The 20203-nt window shown below is 35.1% G+C and overlaps 1 protein-coding gene across 6 annotated transcripts in view; it reads right to left on the reverse strand.

Moving 5' to 3' along the window:
• Positions 1–20203, reverse strand: part of TANK (TRAF family member associated NFKB activator) — a 96624-nt gene that overhangs the window by 27223 nt on the left and 49198 nt on the right. For all 6 annotated transcript variants that reach the window (XM_032755577.2, XM_058441652.1, XM_032755580.2 and 3 more), the window contains 2 exons: positions 5387–5495; positions 4185–4303 (listed from right to left, as the gene is read on the reverse strand). In XM_032755577.2, coding sequence (XP_032611468.1) covers positions 4185–4303; positions 5387–5495 — 228 coding nt within the window. The remainder of the gene's footprint in view (positions 1–4184; positions 4304–5386; positions 5496–20203) is intronic.

Consider the following 20203-nt stretch of genomic DNA (forward strand, 5'->3'; position numbering starts at 1 on the left):
CTACAATACCTGTGTTGCTTTTAAAATATATCTATGAAACTGTGAAACTCTTCCCTTCAAGGGGTGCAGCTTAATTTCTTGCCCCACTACTTAGTGACTTGCTTCTAATGAACAAAATTAAGTGGAAGTGAAGGAATGCGACTTTGAGACTACGTCACAGAGGGCACCTTTCTCTCTCTCAGATCCCTTACTTTGAGTGAAGTTAGCTATCAGTTTGTGCAGAGAGGCTCATCTAGGAAGGCCTCCTGCCAACAGTCATGTGAGTGACTCATCTTGGAAGTGCATCCTCCAACCAGTTAAGCCTTTGGATGACTGCAGTCCTTGTCTACATCCTGACTTCAACATAAGAGACCCTGAGTCAGGGCCACCCAGGTAAGTCTCTGCAGAATTTCTGATACACAGAAACTCAGGCAAATTTGTCGTTCTAAGCCCTAAGTTTTGGGGTAAGTCTGGAATAATATGATAGATAATGCAAAAGACTGTGCAAATTACTGTGGTGTACAAAAGACAAAACTAAGGTTTTCCATTAAACTGAGTATTTCCTTCCCTACTGTCTCAAGCAGAGTACTAAGGGTCATCTAATGATAGAGGCTTTGTCTTTACCTCTTTCTGTCCCTTTAGAAGTCAAAGGATTTTTGCATGCTTTTTGTGTAGGAATAACTTGAATAGAGACTCAACTATAAATTTCATGTTTCTTAAGTAAAATTTTCTAAAAGGGCCTCTTTCCCCTTCAAATATCCCTCTTTCCTCTACTTTATGTATCTTTTTCCAAGGCAGCCAGAATGGCTATTTGCCAAAATGTCCACAAGTCTTTCCCTTCTCAAACATCCTGACAAAACAAAATCCTAAACAAAACAAATAGTCTAAAGAAAACAAATCCTCAAACCACCCACCAAACAGAAGGAGGAAAGGACTGTGGGTGGCTCGTAGTGGCTTCCTTCTGTTACTGGTTCAAAGCATTTCTGTTAACTTACTAAATCATTATAGAAGCTAGGCCAATTGACTGGGAATGTTATTTCTAGAAAGAGATTAGTTTTGCAGAAGACCAATAATATTAAAGTATATTAAAAATAGAATAAAAAAGAATCATACCATCACCGTAACCATTTCTCTATAATGCTTTCTAGTTCTTATCCTTGTGGTGCATACTTTTAAAAAACTGCAACCGACATAGATTTTTTTCATTGTGGAAGAAGCTTGAATATAACCATATATTCAGAGTTCTTTAGGAAAGGTTTCACCTGTATTAGCTAAAGGTGAATTATAACTCCACTAAGTATAGATCAGCACATAGGCCAATGGAACATATTTTAATTTCCATTGCTTGATGGGCCAGTATTTTTTCTAACATAGGCCTGATTTTTTATACTAAGCATACAGCCAACTCTCAAATATTCAATAAATCTAATTTATCCATTCTTTTAGAATATATTTTCTCTTTTCTTTAATCCCTTATACGTTTAGTGCTCATTAGCACTTTGGCTAGAGATATATAAAAGAAGAGAAAGCTGAAATACAAGACAGTTAATTTTTATTTTTATTAAATGGTTACAAAGAAAATTGAGTTGATGAGCTATTCAAAGTATAAAAATGTGGCTAAAACATAAACCTTTCCCCTACTATTAAGATAATGAATTATCTTTACTAAGATAAACTCACTGAAGTTAGATTTATTCCTTACTCGGAGCTTTTCCTCTTACCATCTGCCTAAAAATATAGCTACAATTGATGTAATATTATTCATTCTTTGCACACAGGCTATCTCTGAAATAATTTCTGTTACTTAATTTCATCCCAGGTATCCAAATATATATTTCACAGATCAAATACTTAGCTTACAGAATTTAAACAAATATAATTTTTAAAAAGATTTCCGTTGAAGATCTGCTTTTGATACTTATTGACTGAAAGTAAACTCTAAAACTTTCATAAATAACAAATTATCCAAATTTAAAAAAACAAAACTATTACTATATCTTAGAGCTTTTCACATCATCCCTTTTGTTCTAACCAAGGTTTTATTTTCAAAACTACCTTCTACATACTTTAAACTGTAGATATTCTATGACTTTCAAAGGAATGCTATAAATTATTATTAAATTTGCGGTTAAGTAATGGCATTTGGAAGACATTGAAACAGGAAGATTAGAAATATTGTTTATTTAAGCACTAAATTTATGTGAGTATAGTAATTCAACAATTTTATAATGTACTACAATAGGCCTAGTAACAAAATTGTATTCCAAAATGTCAGAATCATTGTTTCTCAATTTCCTCTTTTGCAAAATAAACCTAGTATATTTCAATGCCATGGTTTCTGTGTTTATTAGCATTTTTAGATAAATGAAAATTCGAATGGGGGTGAAGAAAACTGAATGACTCAAAAAATGGTTTAAAATAAAAATATATGTACTAAGGGGTACCAAGAGAACTTCTTATTCTAAAATTTTTATTTATAGAAAAAAGCTCTCAAAATTGGATTTCTCAGATTTGATGTTAAATAATAAGATAGTCTTAGTTATGCAATCAGTAACTGAAAAACCCTGACAAAGTGAAAATCTCCTACTTTATTTAGAAGGAAAGAAAGAAATATAGCACTCGATTTAATTGTTCTTGTTGATGTTAAGAAACCTTATTTGCTAGGAGTTCTTATTTTATTCAAAATATGTATCATCCCACTAAAAGCCAACTCATCTCATTAAAAATATCGTTTTCAAACTTATAAAATTTCAATGACTTATGAAAACGTGGAGAATAATATACATATATATACTACTGAGTTAACAAGTGTTAACATTTTGCATACTTGCTTAGCTCTCTTCTATTAAAAAAAAAAAAAGTTGCAGATATAACTGCTGAAGCCCTCATTATTCCTTTCTCAGATATCACAGTCTCTTTTCTCCCCAATTCTAAAGGTGATCGTTTTTCTAAAGAAGATGTGTGCCCTTCCTGTCCAGGTTTTTATACTTTTATTACATATTTGTGTTTTCACAAACATTAATGTTACGTTTTAAAAACTACATAAAGTATCCTAATTAGCCAGGCGTGGCAGCATGCGCCTGTAGAATTGCTGGAACCTAGGAGACGGAGGTTGCAGTGAGCAGAGATTGCACCACTGCACTCCAGCCTGGGTGACAAAGCAAGACTTCATATCCAAAAAAAATCCAAAAAGAAAACAAAACAAAACCAACAACAACAACAACAACAAACTACATAAAGTATTCCCATTTTATCATTTTGTAATTTCCATCTTTACTCAACATTGCTATTAAAATTTAGGAAAATTAATATATATTTAGTATATTTTAATTTTTCTAAAGAGCTTCTAAAGATGGACTATTCTGTTATTGGTGGATATTTAGGTTGTTTCTAACCCATGGCATGAACGTCCTTGTATATATCTCCTTGTGGATATGTACTATTTCTTTCTGTATTACTTCAGTAGAGTTTTGCTTAAGCTAGTTGGGTGGATTTTTCTTTTAAACTAAGCAGAGACAATCGAAGAAAAAGCTAGAAAGCTATTATCTGATCTGTGTCTTATTATTTACCTGATTTTAATTTTTTATTTCATTGTTTATTTATATATAGACACACACACACCACACACACACACATATGTACATATGTATGTGGCATTCGTTCATTAATCATTTATTTATTTATTTAGAGATAGGGTCTCACTCTGTTACCCAAACTGGAATGCAGTGTCACGATCATTGGTCACTGCAGCAGCCTTGACCTCTTAGGCCCAAACAATGCTCCTACTGAGTAGCTGGGACTACAGGCGTGTGCCATTCTGCGTGGCTAATTTTTTTATTTTTGTAGAGCTAGGGATCCCCCTGTGTTGCCCAGGTTGAGCTGAGCTCAAGTGATCCTCCCTCCTTGGCCTCCCAAAGTGTTTGAATTACAGGAGTGAGTCACTCTGCCCAGCCCTATTTCTTTGTTAAATCTTTTCTTTGTTGAAATGCTTGTGATGTAGAAAAACGGTCAGTAGGAAATACAAAACCTTAGCCTTTATTTTACTTGAAAATAGTTCTTCTATTTAGAAATATTTAAGCCACATATTTGTGTATATGGAACTTCTGTTTGGAATTCCAGTGGTAGATCACTTCGGAAAAATAAAATGAGGAAGCTATGTTACGCATCAGCATTTAAATGCTGCTTTCTGCAGAAGCAACGTCTACCTTTGGTAGTTTTTCTCTTGCTATTCCTGAAATCGCTTTATCATGTGGCTGATCAACAGTCAAATTATTCTTTCTTGTTTCACTGTCTTCAAGCAGAGGAACACAGCCATAACTGTTATCTGCAAGACAAAAACCTCTTGGACATTAGCAGAAAACCCTTATTTTTGGTACCACCTGACAAAGCAAAAAATAATACAAACTCGAAACCATAAAGAGAATAGATTTTAAGGTAGGAGTTTCAGAAAATTCTTTAGGTAATAGTTACTTTGACGAGTTGTCCATTTATATTTTTTCATTCCCACTAAACAAACATACAAAACCCCTGTTCTCCCAAAGCCAGCAGTATGTAAAATATACAGAATTTAGAAAACAAGAAATATGCTCTTTGCATCTGTCAGCAACAATTCAACTTTTATATAAGTCATGTTTTCAGGTATGCATTTCTTATTTAAGATAATTATTTGTATTATGACTCCATGCTTATTATAGGAAAATTAGAAAATGCAGACAGCCAAAAAGAATAAAAAGTAAATGCTACCCAAATTTTTATCACCTGTGAATTATTCCAGTTAATATTTTGGTTTATATATTCTATCAGAATTCTTCTTTTCCTATACATATAAATTCACACAAGAATCACCTTTTTCTGCATAAATGAAAATAACACTTATTTATGTATCCTGCTTTGTTCATTTTGCTATATATCGTCAACATATTCTTACAAGTTAATACCTATTATCATCACTTTTCTTGGCTACATAGCTATTCACATAGATCACTGTAACTATTGAATATTTGTTTCTAGCTTTCCATGATTAGAAATTATACTGTGATACACATTCTTGCATATATATTTTTGAGTACCTGAACAAATATTTTCTTATGATATAGTCTTAGAACTTGCATTTTTGGTTCAAAAGGCATAGATGTTTTCAAAAGCTTTTGCTGCTATTTACTGGCAAATTGCTTTTTAGGAAGTTTTATAAACTTAGAGTTCCACCATATAGTATAGTAATATGTGAAAGTCCACTTTCCCATATCCTGCAAGTGTTCATTTAAATAAACATAACATATAACTGTACCACAGTTATAATATCAAAACTATTGAGAAACAACGAAGGAATAAAATAGAAAAACTCAACTTACACCTTTCTTTTCACCAAGAGGTTCTAGAAATACATAAAAAATTAACATGAACATACCTTGAGTGGACTTCACAAGAAGTAACTGAGATTTTAGCTTGTCAATAATAGTTTGTTGAAGTGACAGCTGTTCCTGTTGTTCACGTATTCTCTGCTCATAGTTCTCAGTCTGCTGACATAAAAACCAGTTAGCCTGATATTCACTGATAGACATGAACATACATTTACCATCCATTAATAATATAAATAGATATGAGTTGCCCACATTGTCATTTTGCAGGTATTGTGATTTATGAGATACAAACTGGCTGCAGGAATGTACTTGTAATTGTTACAAACATCAGTGATTTTAGATACTTAAAACACCATAAAAGTTTTAAAGATTATCTTATTTAAAGACATTTCAGTCAAGGATTCAGTCTATGATTTCCTGATCCTTCAGTAAGGATCAAAACTGTAATTTAGCATTTATTCCTTAATGAAAAAAAAAGCACAAATGATAAAAAGATGCTATAAAATACATACTAACTTAAAAAATTTTGTGTCTTTCAAATAAACACACTTCTAAATTTATTTCTAGAGTACACAAACACTAAGGAAGTGTTGATAAAAATCAAAGGGACAAATACAAACTATAAAATTATACTGACCAGAAACTTCTCCACTAAGTTTTAAGAAATTAAGAGAATATGGATGACCTTTGGTGTCTATCTTAAATGCCATAGTTTCCCTTATATTGTTAATCCATTCATTTTGCTATTTTATTGCAATGACTGTGAGAATAAAGCAATGAAAAAAGACAAGTTTGTACTGAGGAATACAGATGCTGCAAACATTCAAGCAACATTGAAACTGTTGTATCACAATTACCAGATTAGTACAGTCTTAAAAGCGTATCACCAAACAATAACAGAGAACTTTTATTTTTAACCAATTTCTATCCCTGGAGGGATAAATAAACAATGACTAAGTTGCAAATTCCTTGAAATATAAAAGGAAAATGAAGTTCTAATAATCTCAGAATGATCTTCAGTAGATACTAGATATTTGACTTTAAACTGATTCTTAAAGTTCAAAATTAGTGAAGCTCTATTATTTTCAGAGACCAATAAACTTAAAAATTTTAATAAATTACATAGCTGTTCATAGATTAGCAAATATAAATTAGCTTAAGAAATTAAAGCTTGGGAGGCCAAGGGGGGCAGATCACGAGGTCAGGAGATTGAGACCATCCTGGTTAACACAGTGAAACCCCGTTTCCACTAAAAATACAAAAAATTAGCCAGGTGTGGTGGCGGGCGCCTGTAGTCCCAGCTACTCGGGAGGCTGAGGCAGGAGAATGGTGTGAACCCGGGAGGCGGAGCTTGCAGTGAGCCAAGATCACACCACTGTACTCCAGCCTGGGCAACAGAGCAAGGCTCTGTCTCAAAAAAAAAAAAAAAAAAAAAAAAAAAAAAAGGAATTAGAGCTAAATACTACATTTTCCCAAATAAAAGGTGAACTTTTATAAGTAATACACTCCAAATATGAATAACTGACAAAGCTGATAAGCAACCCATATGATGCGTTGTCTTTGCACATTGCCTAAAGGCAGTCTTACATAGTTTCACATTCCCCATAGAATTCATAAGGATTAAGTAACTTATACATAGGAGATGTTCAGTGTATGTTCACTGAAAAATTAAAAAAGGAAATACGGATTCCAATTACATTTTATTATTGTGAACAGAAGAACGAATCATGTGGGTCTACCTGAAGTGTATGTCCAATGAATATGTCTCAGAACTGATCACTGATACCCAAGTCTAGTCTAGGGCCTGGCTTCCCAGGATAAGACATCTTATTCCTGTATAAATTCACACCCAACCCCCTAGAAATAGTGTGGTAAGCTGACTGAATGAAGGATCCAAAAGTCTACAGCAAATTCTAAATACCTTAGATTTACTTGGGCTACAGAGCACCACCAGGGCTGAAGAATCAGCAAACAAGTTACAGTCTTCTCTATATATTTCTGCGTTAATTAAAGCTTTCTCCAAGAACTCAAAGTTCTTCACAAACATCGATCAATAAGTACCGATTTTTTCACTTTATTTTGATAGGTATATACATTATACTGTCCAGAGATTAAGTAACCAGTCCAAAAAACTTAGCAAGTTAGAGACAGGCCCAGAATAAATGTCTATGTTATTCAAGTCTCTATGTCTTTTTTTCCCACCTTAATGAAGAAACCATATATTTTCTTTTGAAACCAACTCAGAAAGCTTCTGCCAGTTAATTTTTATCTTCTATTCTCTGGCTTAAAAAACATACTTTAGCACATCTGCATATAAGATATTACAATAAATAAATAATCCTGAAAATGTATTCAATAGCTAGGAAAAATTAATGGATCAATGGCTATTTCAAGTTGAAGTTTTAACTACTTCTTAAGCTACTTAATAAAGTATGATAAAGGTCGAGCAAAGTCTACAACAATTTTAAAAACCAACACTCTGGAAGTATAGTAGGGGAAATAGAACAGCAAGAGTCCATGTTTTCCTCCTACACTTTTCACATACTTGTATTTAGCAGTTATAATATTCTAGTCTAATTGTCTAATGTCTGGTTTCCCTCTAGACTGAACTCCTTAAGGGTAGAGGGTATTTCCTCCTGATATCTCCACAGTATTACAGAGTGCCTGGCACATATTAGGATGCTCAGTAAATATTAGTTGAATAAACAAACTAATTAACTTGTTAAAGAAACATCAGAGTTGAGCATCCCGTGCCGCTGCTCTGCCTCTGGAGTAGCCACTTTTATTCCTTTACTTTCTTAATAAACTTGCTTTCACTTTTAAAAAAAAAAAAAAAAGAAATATCAGGAACAGATATGCTTTCAGAAATGAAGGAATGGAGGAATGCTTTTGCTTATATTTCTCTAATGGAAACAGTAAAAACAGAACAAGGTCAGTAGGTAAATACGACAAAGGGAAATTAAGTGAGAAAATGAATGCAAAAGATAGGTAATGTTTGAAGATTTTTTTTTTAAAAGGGAAGCTTATACCGTTAGAAAAAAGGTAGTAATTTGAGAAAAATGCATATTCAGAAAAGAGTATAAAGATTTTGACCACAGACTATGAGAGGGAAAGTCCAAAAGGAAATATTACATCAAACTGGGAAATAACCAGTAGAATTGCTATTTGGAAACTAAATGAAACTAGTCTTTTTTTTTCATTTTATTAAATGCTTTTGTTCACAGAACATATCTGCCTAAACTTACAACCTGAAAAGTCCTTTTACAAGGTCAGATTGTTGTTGCACAGTCAAGTATTTTTTTTTTAAATACAATTACAAAGCAAGTACATTCTAGCACTATCAAAGACCCCACGAAACAGAAAACTCACTAACAACCACATTGAAAATGTACAACAGCAATGTCTTGTCAACACTTCTGTACAGAGCACAGACATGACAGCTAAAACAGACAGAAGAGAAGATGCTTTTGACAGCCAGTGTGTGTGAATGATTCTTTGAGTCAGATGGCAGCAACAAGTTACCAACTAGGAGATCTGCATGACAACTAACCATCCATCTGTATCAAACACCATCTGGCCAAGATGACTCTGGCTTCTGTGTATTTGACACTCCTTCCAATTTCAAAGACTAGCAAAACAAGTGGTCTACCAGCATCTAAAGAGGTAAACAGGTACTTAGGTACTTGTGCTATAAGGTACTTTGTTTTTTATTTCATTACTATGTTATTTGTATAGAGACAAGGTCTTGCTATGCTGCCCAGGCTGGTCTCAAACTCCTGGGCTCAAATGATCCTCCCACCTTGGCCTCCCAAAGTGCTGGGATTACAGGCATAAGCCACCACACCTGGCCCATAAGGTTAACTTTGTATTCTTTCTTAGTGTTCAAAAGTAAAACTTAAAACACAGGTGATCAAATAGAGCACACATCCCAAATTTATTAAAAATGGTTGCCCATACTCTGGATTATGATAAGCAAAGCAAAAAGTTTATTTTAAAAATTGCCCTTTTATCCAGGCAAAATTTCAATATTTCCTCTTCAAAACTAAGGCAGCATATTTCCTATAATTTTGTGTAGACAGATGTTTAAATTTTCGTATCATAAATATTAAAAGAGTTCCATAAATTGAATTGTTTCCTATTGCTTGTATTGAACATTTTTTTTTTTTTGTATTTTCCAAGGCACTTATTTCTTACATAGGGGAAAAAAAGTTTAAGTGCCCTTAAGTTATCTATAATATCCTAAGTCAAACATTTCTTCTCATCCTCAATAATTAATTGCAATATTCTCAAAAATATCACTGCTTTCCTCCAATGATTTATTAAGGAATTTAATAAATACTGAGTGGATTGAAAAAAAAATGAAATAGTCCCAATTTAAAAACCTTTCAAATTATTCCAAGGTTAATAAAGAGAATGAAAGATTTACTAAAGGATTTGTGTGGCTACCACAAATCCTACAGTTCATGAAGGAAGATAATTAAATATTAATTATCCTAATACATAGCACTTTAGATAGAAACTAATTAATTTAGACACAATCTAATTAAAATACATCTTGAAATTTTGGTAAGCTAAGAATCAACTTCAATTTTGAGTTTTCTTTAAATAGTATGAGATCAAATAGGATCAGCAACCCAGAGATCCTGGCTTACACAAGTCTTTCTTCAACCATTTTCTGCCTACTAGGTTATAAGCCCTGTACATTCCCACCCTTCAGTACCAGGATTTATCTAGAAGATCTGCAATTTGACAGATCAGATTTCCAATCTAATTATCTACTTTTAGGTGACAGTGCTGCCACCAATTTCTCAGCATGCCAAATGGTAAACTATGACAAACTATTTTTATTTTACAATCCTGTGTTTCAGTCCTGATTAATTTACTTGCCTCTTTGAGCCTTTGGTTTCTTCCTCTTTAAATGAAAATTATATTTACCTGAAGGATTGAAAGACACAGAATATATAAAGTATTTGTCTCGCAATATGCTCGTTGGAAATGTTAGTTCCTGTTTTTAACAATGAGCAAAGTATCTACATAATATCCAAAGCCGTGGGAGTGAGGCCAATGCAGAGAGTCACCATCAGGGCAATTCCTAGTGGAGTTGCCCAGGCAGGGCCATCCCAAGACCCCAGACCAGTAGAGCCACCAGGGTGCAACTCCAGGCGGGGAGACCCAAAGGCATGCAACTCCAACACACAAGAAATGCAGCCAGCAATGTGATGGAGTAGGGTTGCCTGGAGCCTTGGGGGCCCAACTTCCACCCCAGTGTGTCCAGAAAATGAGAAATGGGAGTTAAAGACTACACTCAAGCTTCAGGGTTTAATGTTTGCCCTACTGGGTTTTTTGTTGTTTATTTGAGGTGTTTGGATTTGGTTAGGACCTGTTAGCCCTTTGTTCTTTCCTGTTGCTCCATTTTGGAGTGGGAATGTCTATCCTATGTCTGTCCCACTATATTGTCTTTTGGAAGCATATAACTGTATAATTTCATAGGCTCACAGCTTGAGAGGAATTTGTCTCTGGATGAATTGTACTTTGAGTCTTATCTCCATATCTGATTTAGATAATGTTAAGATGAAACTTTAGATTTTAAAGTTGATGCTGGGACAAGGTAAGTCTTTTTGGGGCTTTTGGGATGGAATAAATGTGTATCACGTACATGTATCTCATATATTTTGTATGTGTGCAGGATATAAATCTGGGGGAGCCAGGGGTGAAGTGCTATGATCCAAATGTGTGTCCCCACCAAAATTCATGTTGAAACTTAATCCCCATTGTGATGGTATTAAGAAGTAGGGCCTTTTAGGAGGTATTAAGTTATAAGGGCTGCTCCCACATGAATAAGATTAAGGCCTTTATAAAAGGGGCTTCACACAGAGTTCAGTCCTTTTTGCCCTCCATCCCTTCTGCCATATGAGAACACAGTGTTCATCTCCACTAGATGATGCAGCAATGAGGTGCCATCTTGGAAACAGAGACTGGGCCCTCACCAGACACCAAGCCTGCTGGAGCCTTGATCTTGGACTTCTCAGCCTCTAAAACTGTAGAAATAAATTTCTATTATTTACAAATTACCTGGTATAAAGTATTTTGTTATAGAGTGCAAATGGACTAAGACACAGAGCATGTAGTATGTTTATGAACAAAAGCTCTGGTTATCACCGAAGCCAGATCTCTCAGTCATTTTTCTAGTTCATTGTAACCTAGGACTCAGGTGTTTCTTTATGAGAAATCAGTATGGTATCTCCATTGAATCAAAAACATTCTGTCAAGCAAACAAAACAAAACAAAAAACCAAGCCATGACTGTTCAAAGTTTATAAAGAGATAAAATGGACTAAATGATTAAAGATTAATGGCTATTAAAAGTTATAAAAATCGCACATTTGTTGAAAAATTCCAATAACAAAATGGCCACTACCACCAACACAACAAAAATAATGTACAAGTATGTACAGATAAGTACAAAGTAAAATGTGGCAGCATCCTCCCTTACTTTGCCTTCCATTTTTCCTCAAGGGTAACTGCTATTGACATTTTGGTATATACCCTTTCAGAACTCCTGTGTACATGTGTGTATATGTATCGCACTTTTTTACAAATGAGAACTATTCTGCAACCAAATTTTTCAACTCAGCAACACATTATCATCATGCGATAATTTCATTAAATACTATGTACCAAAATCAGTTTTATTTCCTTTATCTCCTTTAATCCTTAAACCAACCTTCCCAGGAGACTATTTCCCACATTTTACAGATGAGAAAACTGAGTCTTAAAGACATACAAAATAATCTGCCTAGGATCATTGCAACCTCCACCTCCCGAGTTCAAGTCACTCTCCTGCCTCAGTCTACCAAGTAGCTGAGATTACAAGCGCTCCCGCATCACACCTGGCTAATTTTTGTATTTTTAGAAGAGACAGGATTTCACCATGTTGGCCAGGCTGGTCTTGAACTCCTGACCTCAAGTGATCCGCCTGCCTCGGCCTGCCATAGTGCTGGGATTACAGGTGTGAGCTACCGCGCCTGGCCCCCAAGTATCAATTTTAATCTTAACTACTAAGATTTCCCAGTAGATAGTAGAGCTAAGATTTGAATCTAGGCTTGCCTGAATACAAAGCCCAAGCCCCTAACTAACCACTATGCCACATCATATTAGTACCTCTAGCTCACCTGAGGCCCTCTCTTGCTATATATTCTCTTCCTAGGTAATCTCATCCATGCCAGTAGCTCAAATTTTTCTTCTAGCTTAGATCTCTCTTCTAAGTTATAGATCTATGTGGCCAACTGTTCCTGGGGAAGCACTTAGAATATTCAAAACTGATGATTTCCCCCAATTACCACTCCCTCTCATCTCTCCTCTCCACCCCCGCAAAAGTCTAGTTCTTTGCTAGCATTCCTTTTCTCGGTATATGGTGCTCTTATCTATACAGAAAGCTGTAACCATCTTTGACATCTATTTGTTGTACAGCCAATCCATTACAAAGGATCAATTTTATTTATTTTTTTGAGATGGAGTCTTGCTCTTTTGGAGCTCTGTCTTGCTCACTGGAGTGCAGTGGCGTGATCTAGGCTCACTGCAACCTCCACCTCCTGGGTTCAAGTGATTCTCCTGCCTCAGGCTCCTGAATAGCTGGGATTACAGGTGCCCGCCATCATGCCTGGCTAATTTTTGTATTTTTAGTACAGACAGGGTTTCACCATGTTGGCCAGACTGGTCTTGTACTCCTGACCTCATGTGATCCGCCTGCCTAGGCCTCCCAAAAAAAGTGCTAGTATTACAGGTATGAGCCACTGCGCCTGGCCCCAAGTATCAAGTTTAATCTTAACTATTAATATCTCTTCAATCTATTACCACAACCTTAATGGACTGCTGCAATAGCCTATTCTCTAGTAGCCACTGTGTTCTTTGCAAAATGCACACGTAATCATATTACTCCATACTTTTTTCCTACACCTCACCCTTGTCCCCCAAAAAACCTTAAATGGCTTCTTATGCTCCTAGAATAAAGAACCAAAAGCCCTTAATATGGTCTCCAAGTCCCTACTAAGAGCCCCTGACTCTTCTCATTGCACTATTTCCCTTATACTTTAAGTTCTTTTAGGCCAATGGGTTTTATAATGCAGGTCCTTGAACTTAGCCCTCCAAACCTGCCCTTTCAAAAGTCATTATATAATGATAATCTTCTCTGACCTGCTGGATTAGGTCAAATCCCCAACAGACATTCTAATAGCAATTTACCTTTCTTCTTGATACTTTGATCAGAGTTTCAGGCTATATTTGTGAGACTGATTAGTCTCTGCTTTACTAGACTGTGCCACCATTCCATGAAGCAGGAAGCAAGCATGTCTGTTTGCTTGTCATTGTAGATTTAGTACTTAGTGCAGTTCTGGATACATAGTAGCTGCTCAATATATTTTTGAATGAATATCATTAATTCTTTATTAACCAATCTCCTTGAACATATATCCTACATACCTGACTAAAAATTTTAACAGGACATATTTCTGGAAGTAAAACCTTGGAAGAAAGGATACAAATATTTTCCATTCTGATAACGTGGAAAATGAATCTACTGGCAAAGTACTGACAATGTACAACAAAGAAATAAAGCTTTGATCAGAAACTACCTGGAGCACTTTTATTCTAATACCAGTAGCTTCATTAGGAAAAAAAACAGAATGAACCGCTTTACCCCATCAACACTTTGGATAGAGTATATATGTTGCTGGGGGAAAAAAAAAGAGTGGTAAACAGTAATGAGGCCATTTACATCTTATGTGAAAATGAAGGATTTTTTTTTAACATAGTACCTACAATAAAGGTATTTTATGCCGTTTGCAATCCTTTAAAATATGTTTTACAAGCTTTTAGAGGTAACATAAGCCTTAGGCTAAAGGTTTACATTTCACGTGGGTCAAGACTAGCTCTTGAATAAAGCAATCTGACAACAAAACGGTCCTTATCGCTTAACATTTATTGTCAGAAAAACGTTACAGAAGATCTGTAATTTATGATAAAAAGACAATGCACAGTCAAATTTACTCTTATTTTAGGCCTTCTCTTCAGCCTTACTGGCTAGTCAATAAGACTCTTTGCTTAGCAAATTGGATGGTTTTAAATATTATGTATCCTTCACTTTTCTTCTCAGTACAAAGAAAAAGCAATTAATACAGCATAGCATCTGAATCATTTTAGAATTAAGGACATTGCTTCCTTTCTATGTAAGACTTTGTCAGTTTTTCTCTTTTAATCAAGAGGGGGCAAGAAGAGAAAAATTCCATTTCGAATTCCTCTTCTCAACAAAGAGATTTCTATTTTCTGACTACATAACGCAAAGAATCTTGGGAAAGCAGGAGAGGCCAGCTGCAGGTTTTCTATAACCTAATCATTTACGATTATGGTAATCTGACTTGTAAATTGCAACCAGTTTTAACATTTTCAGATATTTTAATTATTTTATTAGTGATTCTTCTCTTGGAAAGATGGTCAAAGAAGCAATAGAAATTTCTTTCATGGAACAGTGGCAGAAATTGATCACAAGTAACTTGGTATGAGTAATAAACTGATTAAATATTTAATTCCATATTATGGAGTCTTGTGATACCTGAAATTCTCCAGGCAATTTTAGTCTAGTCAGCCAAAAGATGTGGCAAGGACTGCTAATTATTCCCCATATCCATTTTCTTTCTTTTTTTTAGTAATATAGAGTTTTAACAGGGCACATGGTCACCCAGCTAGAGGATATATTTACCAGCCCTCTTCACTACTAGATGTGATCATGTGACTAAGTTCTGGCTAGAGGGTGTGAACAGAAGTAATCTGCACAAATTCTGGACAACATCATTAAAAGAAAGCTGTCTGCTCTTCACTTCTCTTCCCCTTCTCACTGGCAAGGAAATGAGGAGAGCAGCCACTGTGATTTGAGAGAGAGAAACCATATTTTAAGTACGGTAGAGCTGCCTTACTAGCCCTGTTCTATTCACCTGTGGACTGCTACAAAAGAGAGAACTTATTTATTTATTTATTTATTTTTAAATAAAGACAGGGTCTCACTATGTTGCCCAGGCTGGTCTTGAACTCTTGGGCTCAAGCAATCCTCCTGCCTTAGCCTCTCAAAGTGCTGGGATTACTCACGTGAGTCTTTGTGCCAAGCAGAGACAAAAGTCAACTTTTATATTTACGGACTGTATTTCTTAGTCTCTCTGTAATAGCTTATCCTATATAATAACCAATTCAGGGGCCAAACCAACTCCACTACTCTCCATAATAATCTTTTGTCTTATTCTGTAAGCATAGTAAAAGTTGTCTGGTCAGAGGCTATTGTGATTAAAAGATTCCTCTACTTTGGAATGAACAGAAGACCTCTTAGTGTGGGTATGTATGAATGCTTACACATGTCAAGAAATGGAATAAGCAGTATTTGACTGTGAACCCTTTAAGTGCATGCTCTGTTTTATCTATCTTTTAATTGCTAGCATATATGATGGCCCTGGCACATGATAAATTGAAGGATGAGTAAAGGAAATATTAATAGCAAACTTTAGCCTCTCTTGGTAAAAAGAGATGTATAAATCACAAAGTAAGGATTCATCCAAGAAGAGAGGAGACTATATTAAGTCATTCATAGCACTGGGAAGAAAACAGTTTGAAAACCTGGAATGAGCTATGACTTAGCTAGGTTAGTATAATGAATATGGTCTTTGGTCTGATAAACCTAGTTTCAGTACAGATTCTGCAACTTAGATTGGAAAATCAACATTTCTGAGTGTCGGTTTCTTCATTTGAAAATAAAGCTAACAATGCCTACTTTTGTAGGGCTGTGACACCTGTAGAATATGCTCATTCATTAAATGTTAATTTTCCTTTCTGATTTATGAAGTATTATGAATTTAAATGTTGAAGGGAAGAAGATTGCTTCTGTATATCTGAGATTAATGCACTGCTTCCATGTATCTGAAATTGTCTGGTATTTTAGTATGGTCTAGAATGAGGGCTGTACCAGAAGATAAGCTAAAAAGAGCCATGTTTTAAGACTAGAGGTTCTAAGAAAAAAACAATTTAACAGCAGGGTGGCAAGAGAGCCTAGGCATAACAATGGAAAATTTGGTCTAGAACTAAAAGAGAAAAACACAATTTAGGGGCCAGGTAAAATAAATATACTTCATGATCAGTAGCAGGACACTAGCAGTAGTAGGAGGAGAGATTATCCTTTGAAATTTATGTGAAGTAAATTTAGGGTAAATAAAAGGTAGTATTATTCCACACAGCAGCTTATTAAACTCATTACTCTCTTGCAATGGTACAGGTGAGAAAAAATGATGAGTATGTAAGTTCAGGTCTGGATATTCAGTTTAATGTGCCTTCCAAGTAGCAGTGATACATATGGGTATACAGTTCAGAGGGCAGGTCTGGACTAGGAATATAAATTTAGGAGCTAATTGTCACAGATATCTCAAGCCACAGGAAAAAATGAGAAGGTTCATATAAGAATAGAAAGTAAGGGCTGGGCGTGGTGGCTCACACCTGTAATCCCAGCACTTTCGGAGGCTGAGGTGGGCAGATCACTTGAGGTCAGGAGCTCGAGACCAGCCTGGCCAACATGGTGAAACCCCATCTATATTAAAAATAAAAAAAATTGGCTGGGTGTGGTGGCGGGCGCCTGTAATCCCAGCTACTCAGGAGGCTTAGGCGGGAGTATCATTTGAACCCAAGAGGCAGAGGTGAGCCAACTGAGTGCCACTGCATTCCAGCCTGGGCAACACAGTGAGATTCCATCTCAAAAAAAAAAAAAGAAAAATAGTGTTTTAAGAAGGAAGGATAGTACAAGGTATTGTCAGGTATTCATGATATGAGGTAGGTTTATATGTACAAACCTGAAAGACTATTGACAATTTTTGGCAGAGAAGTTACAGACAAGAAGTTTGTAGTTAAACATTTTTTGCAAATTCTAGCTCTACTAATTCTACTAACTTAGTAGGTATGTGGTTGTGGGCAAGTTACTTCATCTCTCTGCACTTCATTTTCCTCATCCAAAAAAAATGAAAATAATACTTCCTCATAAGATTTATACAAGGATTAAATAACTGCAAAGCTCTCTGGAAAACAAACCTCAATAAATCTTAGTGATGAAGATGATGACATTAAAACATTTAAAACCTTTTTCAGATTAGCATGCTTCCATTTTTGAAAAAATATGATTCTCATACTCTGAAAGGATATATATCCAATTACTAACAATGGATAGCCCTAGGGAGTGAGGGAGAGGACTATCATTTTATATTCTGTACATCTTGAATTGTTTACTTTAAAAAAATAAGCGTGTGGTGCTTTTGTAATTTAAGCCAATAATATTTTAAAAATCACTTATCTGTTTTGTCTTTACCTCCCTTATCAATTTGGAATACTTGGATGTCTTTCCTGAACAGAATGCTCCTTAAAGGATACAGCATACTGACTTCTCAAAGAAAAACTTCTGAGTCTCAAATTGCAGTGAACTGGAAGAAACACTGAGAGAAGAACTGACGTGGAGTATAGACAGCTAAGTGGTAAAAGGCTGGTGAGTTTATATAAATTGATGAGTGACAGCTGAATAGCAATGAAACATGGCTACTAAGATAATCTAGGCTAGACCAATTCTTTTTTTGTAATAGAGTTTTTAAAAATATGGTAAAATATATATCAAATAAAAGATTCACATTGTTGTGCAGCCATCACCACCATCTACCTCCAGAACTTTTTTCATCCTTCCTAACTGAAACTCTGTATCCATTAAGCACTGACTCCTCATTCCTTCCTCCCTCTCAACCTCTGGCAACTACCCTTCTACTTTCTGACTTTATCAATTTGACTATTCTTAGTGTCTCACATAAATTTAATCATACAATATTTCTGCTTTTGTGACTGACTTATTTAACTTAGCATAACATGTCCAAGGTTCTACTCTGTAGCATGTGTAAAATTTTCTTCCCATTTTAAGGCTAAATACTACTATGTTGTGTGTATATACCACCTTACGGTTCTCCATTCATCTGCTTATGAACACTTGGGTTGTTTCCACCTTTTGCCTAATGTGAAAAATGCTTTTCTGAATCTGAATGTACAAATATCCAATTGAGTCCTTGCTATCACTTCTTCTGGGTACGTAACCAAGAGTAGTAGGATTCCTGAATCATATGGTAATTCTATGTTTAATTTTTTTAAGAATTGCCATACCATTTTCCACAATGGCTGCATTATTTTACATTCCTACTAGCAATGCATAAGGGTTCTAATTTCTACACATCCTTGCCAACACTTATTTTGCTTTTTTGAGTAACAGCCACACCAATGGGTGTGAAGTAGCATCTCACTGTGGTTTTACTAATGAATAGGGATGCTGAGCATCTTTTCATATGCTTATTGGCCATCTGTATAACTTCTTGGAGAAATCTCTAAAGTCCCTTGCCCATTTTAAATCCAGGTTTTGTTGTTGTTGAGCTGTAGTTCTTTATATATTCTAGATATCAATTTCTTACCAAATATGATTTGCAAACATTTTCTCTTATTCTGTGGTTTGCCTTTTCACTCTGTTGATAGTGTCCTTTGACACACAAAAGTTTTAATTTTGACGAAGTCCAACTTAACTATTTTTTCCTTAGTTGCCTGTGTTTTCAGTGTCATATGCAAGAAGTCACTGCCAAATCCAACGTCATAAACCTTTCCCCCCAAGATTTCTTCTAAGTCTTTTATGGTTTTTACCTCCTTGCATTTGGTCTTTGATCTGTTTTAATTTTTGTATATGGAGAAAGGCAAGGGTCCAATTCATGAAAATGTGAGTTCCATATATTTGTGTCTTCTTTAAATGGTTTGTTGTTAATGTATAGAAACACAACTGATTTTTGCATGTTGATTTTGTAACTTTACTGAATTTATTAGTTCTAACAGGTGGGTTTTTTTGGGTGTGGAATCTTTAGGGCTTTCTATACTTAAGATCATGTTGTTTACAAACAGAGATAATTTTATTTCTTCCTATCCAATTTGATGCCTTTTATTTCTTTTTCTTCCTTAACTGCTCTGTCTAGGACTTTCAGTACTATGGTGAATAGAAGTATATCCTTGACTTATTTCAATCGTAGACAAAAAGCTTTCAGTCTTTCACTCTGGAGTATGTTAGTTGTGGGTTTTTCCTATGTTGGATGATCTTTATTTTGTTGAGTTTGTTTCCTTCTATTCTTAGTTTGTTGAGTGTTTTTTAAAATCCTAAAACAGTGTTGAATTTTATCAAATGCTTTTTCTGAATCAGTTGAGATGATCATGTTTTTTCTTTTTAATCCTGTTAACGTGGTATATATATTACATGGTATATCATGACTAGTTTTGTATGCTGAACCATTACTGCATTATAGGAATAAGTCTCACTTTGTCATGGTATGTAATTCTTTTAATATGCTGTTGGATTTGATTTGCTAGTGTTTTGTTGAGGATTTTTTGCATCAATATTGTCTTAGTCTGTTTTGTGCTGCTATAGCAGAATACCTGAGGTTGGATAAATTATAAAGAACAGAAATTTATTTCTTCACAGTTCTGGAGGCTGAGAAGTCCAAAACCAAGACACCAGTATCTGGCAAGTCCAAAACCAAAACACTAGCATCTTCCACATAGTGGAAGGTATCATGTGGCTGAAGAGCAAAGAGAAAGGGCAGCAGGAGCCAAACTGACAGTTTTGGAGCAGCATTAATTATGCCCATGGGGGCAGAGCGCTCATGGTCTAATCATCTCTTAAAGGTCCCACTTCTTAATATTGTTATACTGGCAATTAAATTTCAACATGAGTTTTGGAGGGGACAAACATTCAAACCATAGCAAATATTCATAAGTGATACT

The sequence above is a fragment of the Hylobates moloch genome, unplaced genomic scaffold (assembly GCF_009828535.3).
Source record: "Hylobates moloch isolate HMO894 unplaced genomic scaffold, HMol_V3 SCAFFOLD_1, whole genome shotgun sequence".
Taxonomy (NCBI): Eukaryota; Metazoa; Chordata; class Mammalia; order Primates; family Hylobatidae; genus Hylobates; species Hylobates moloch.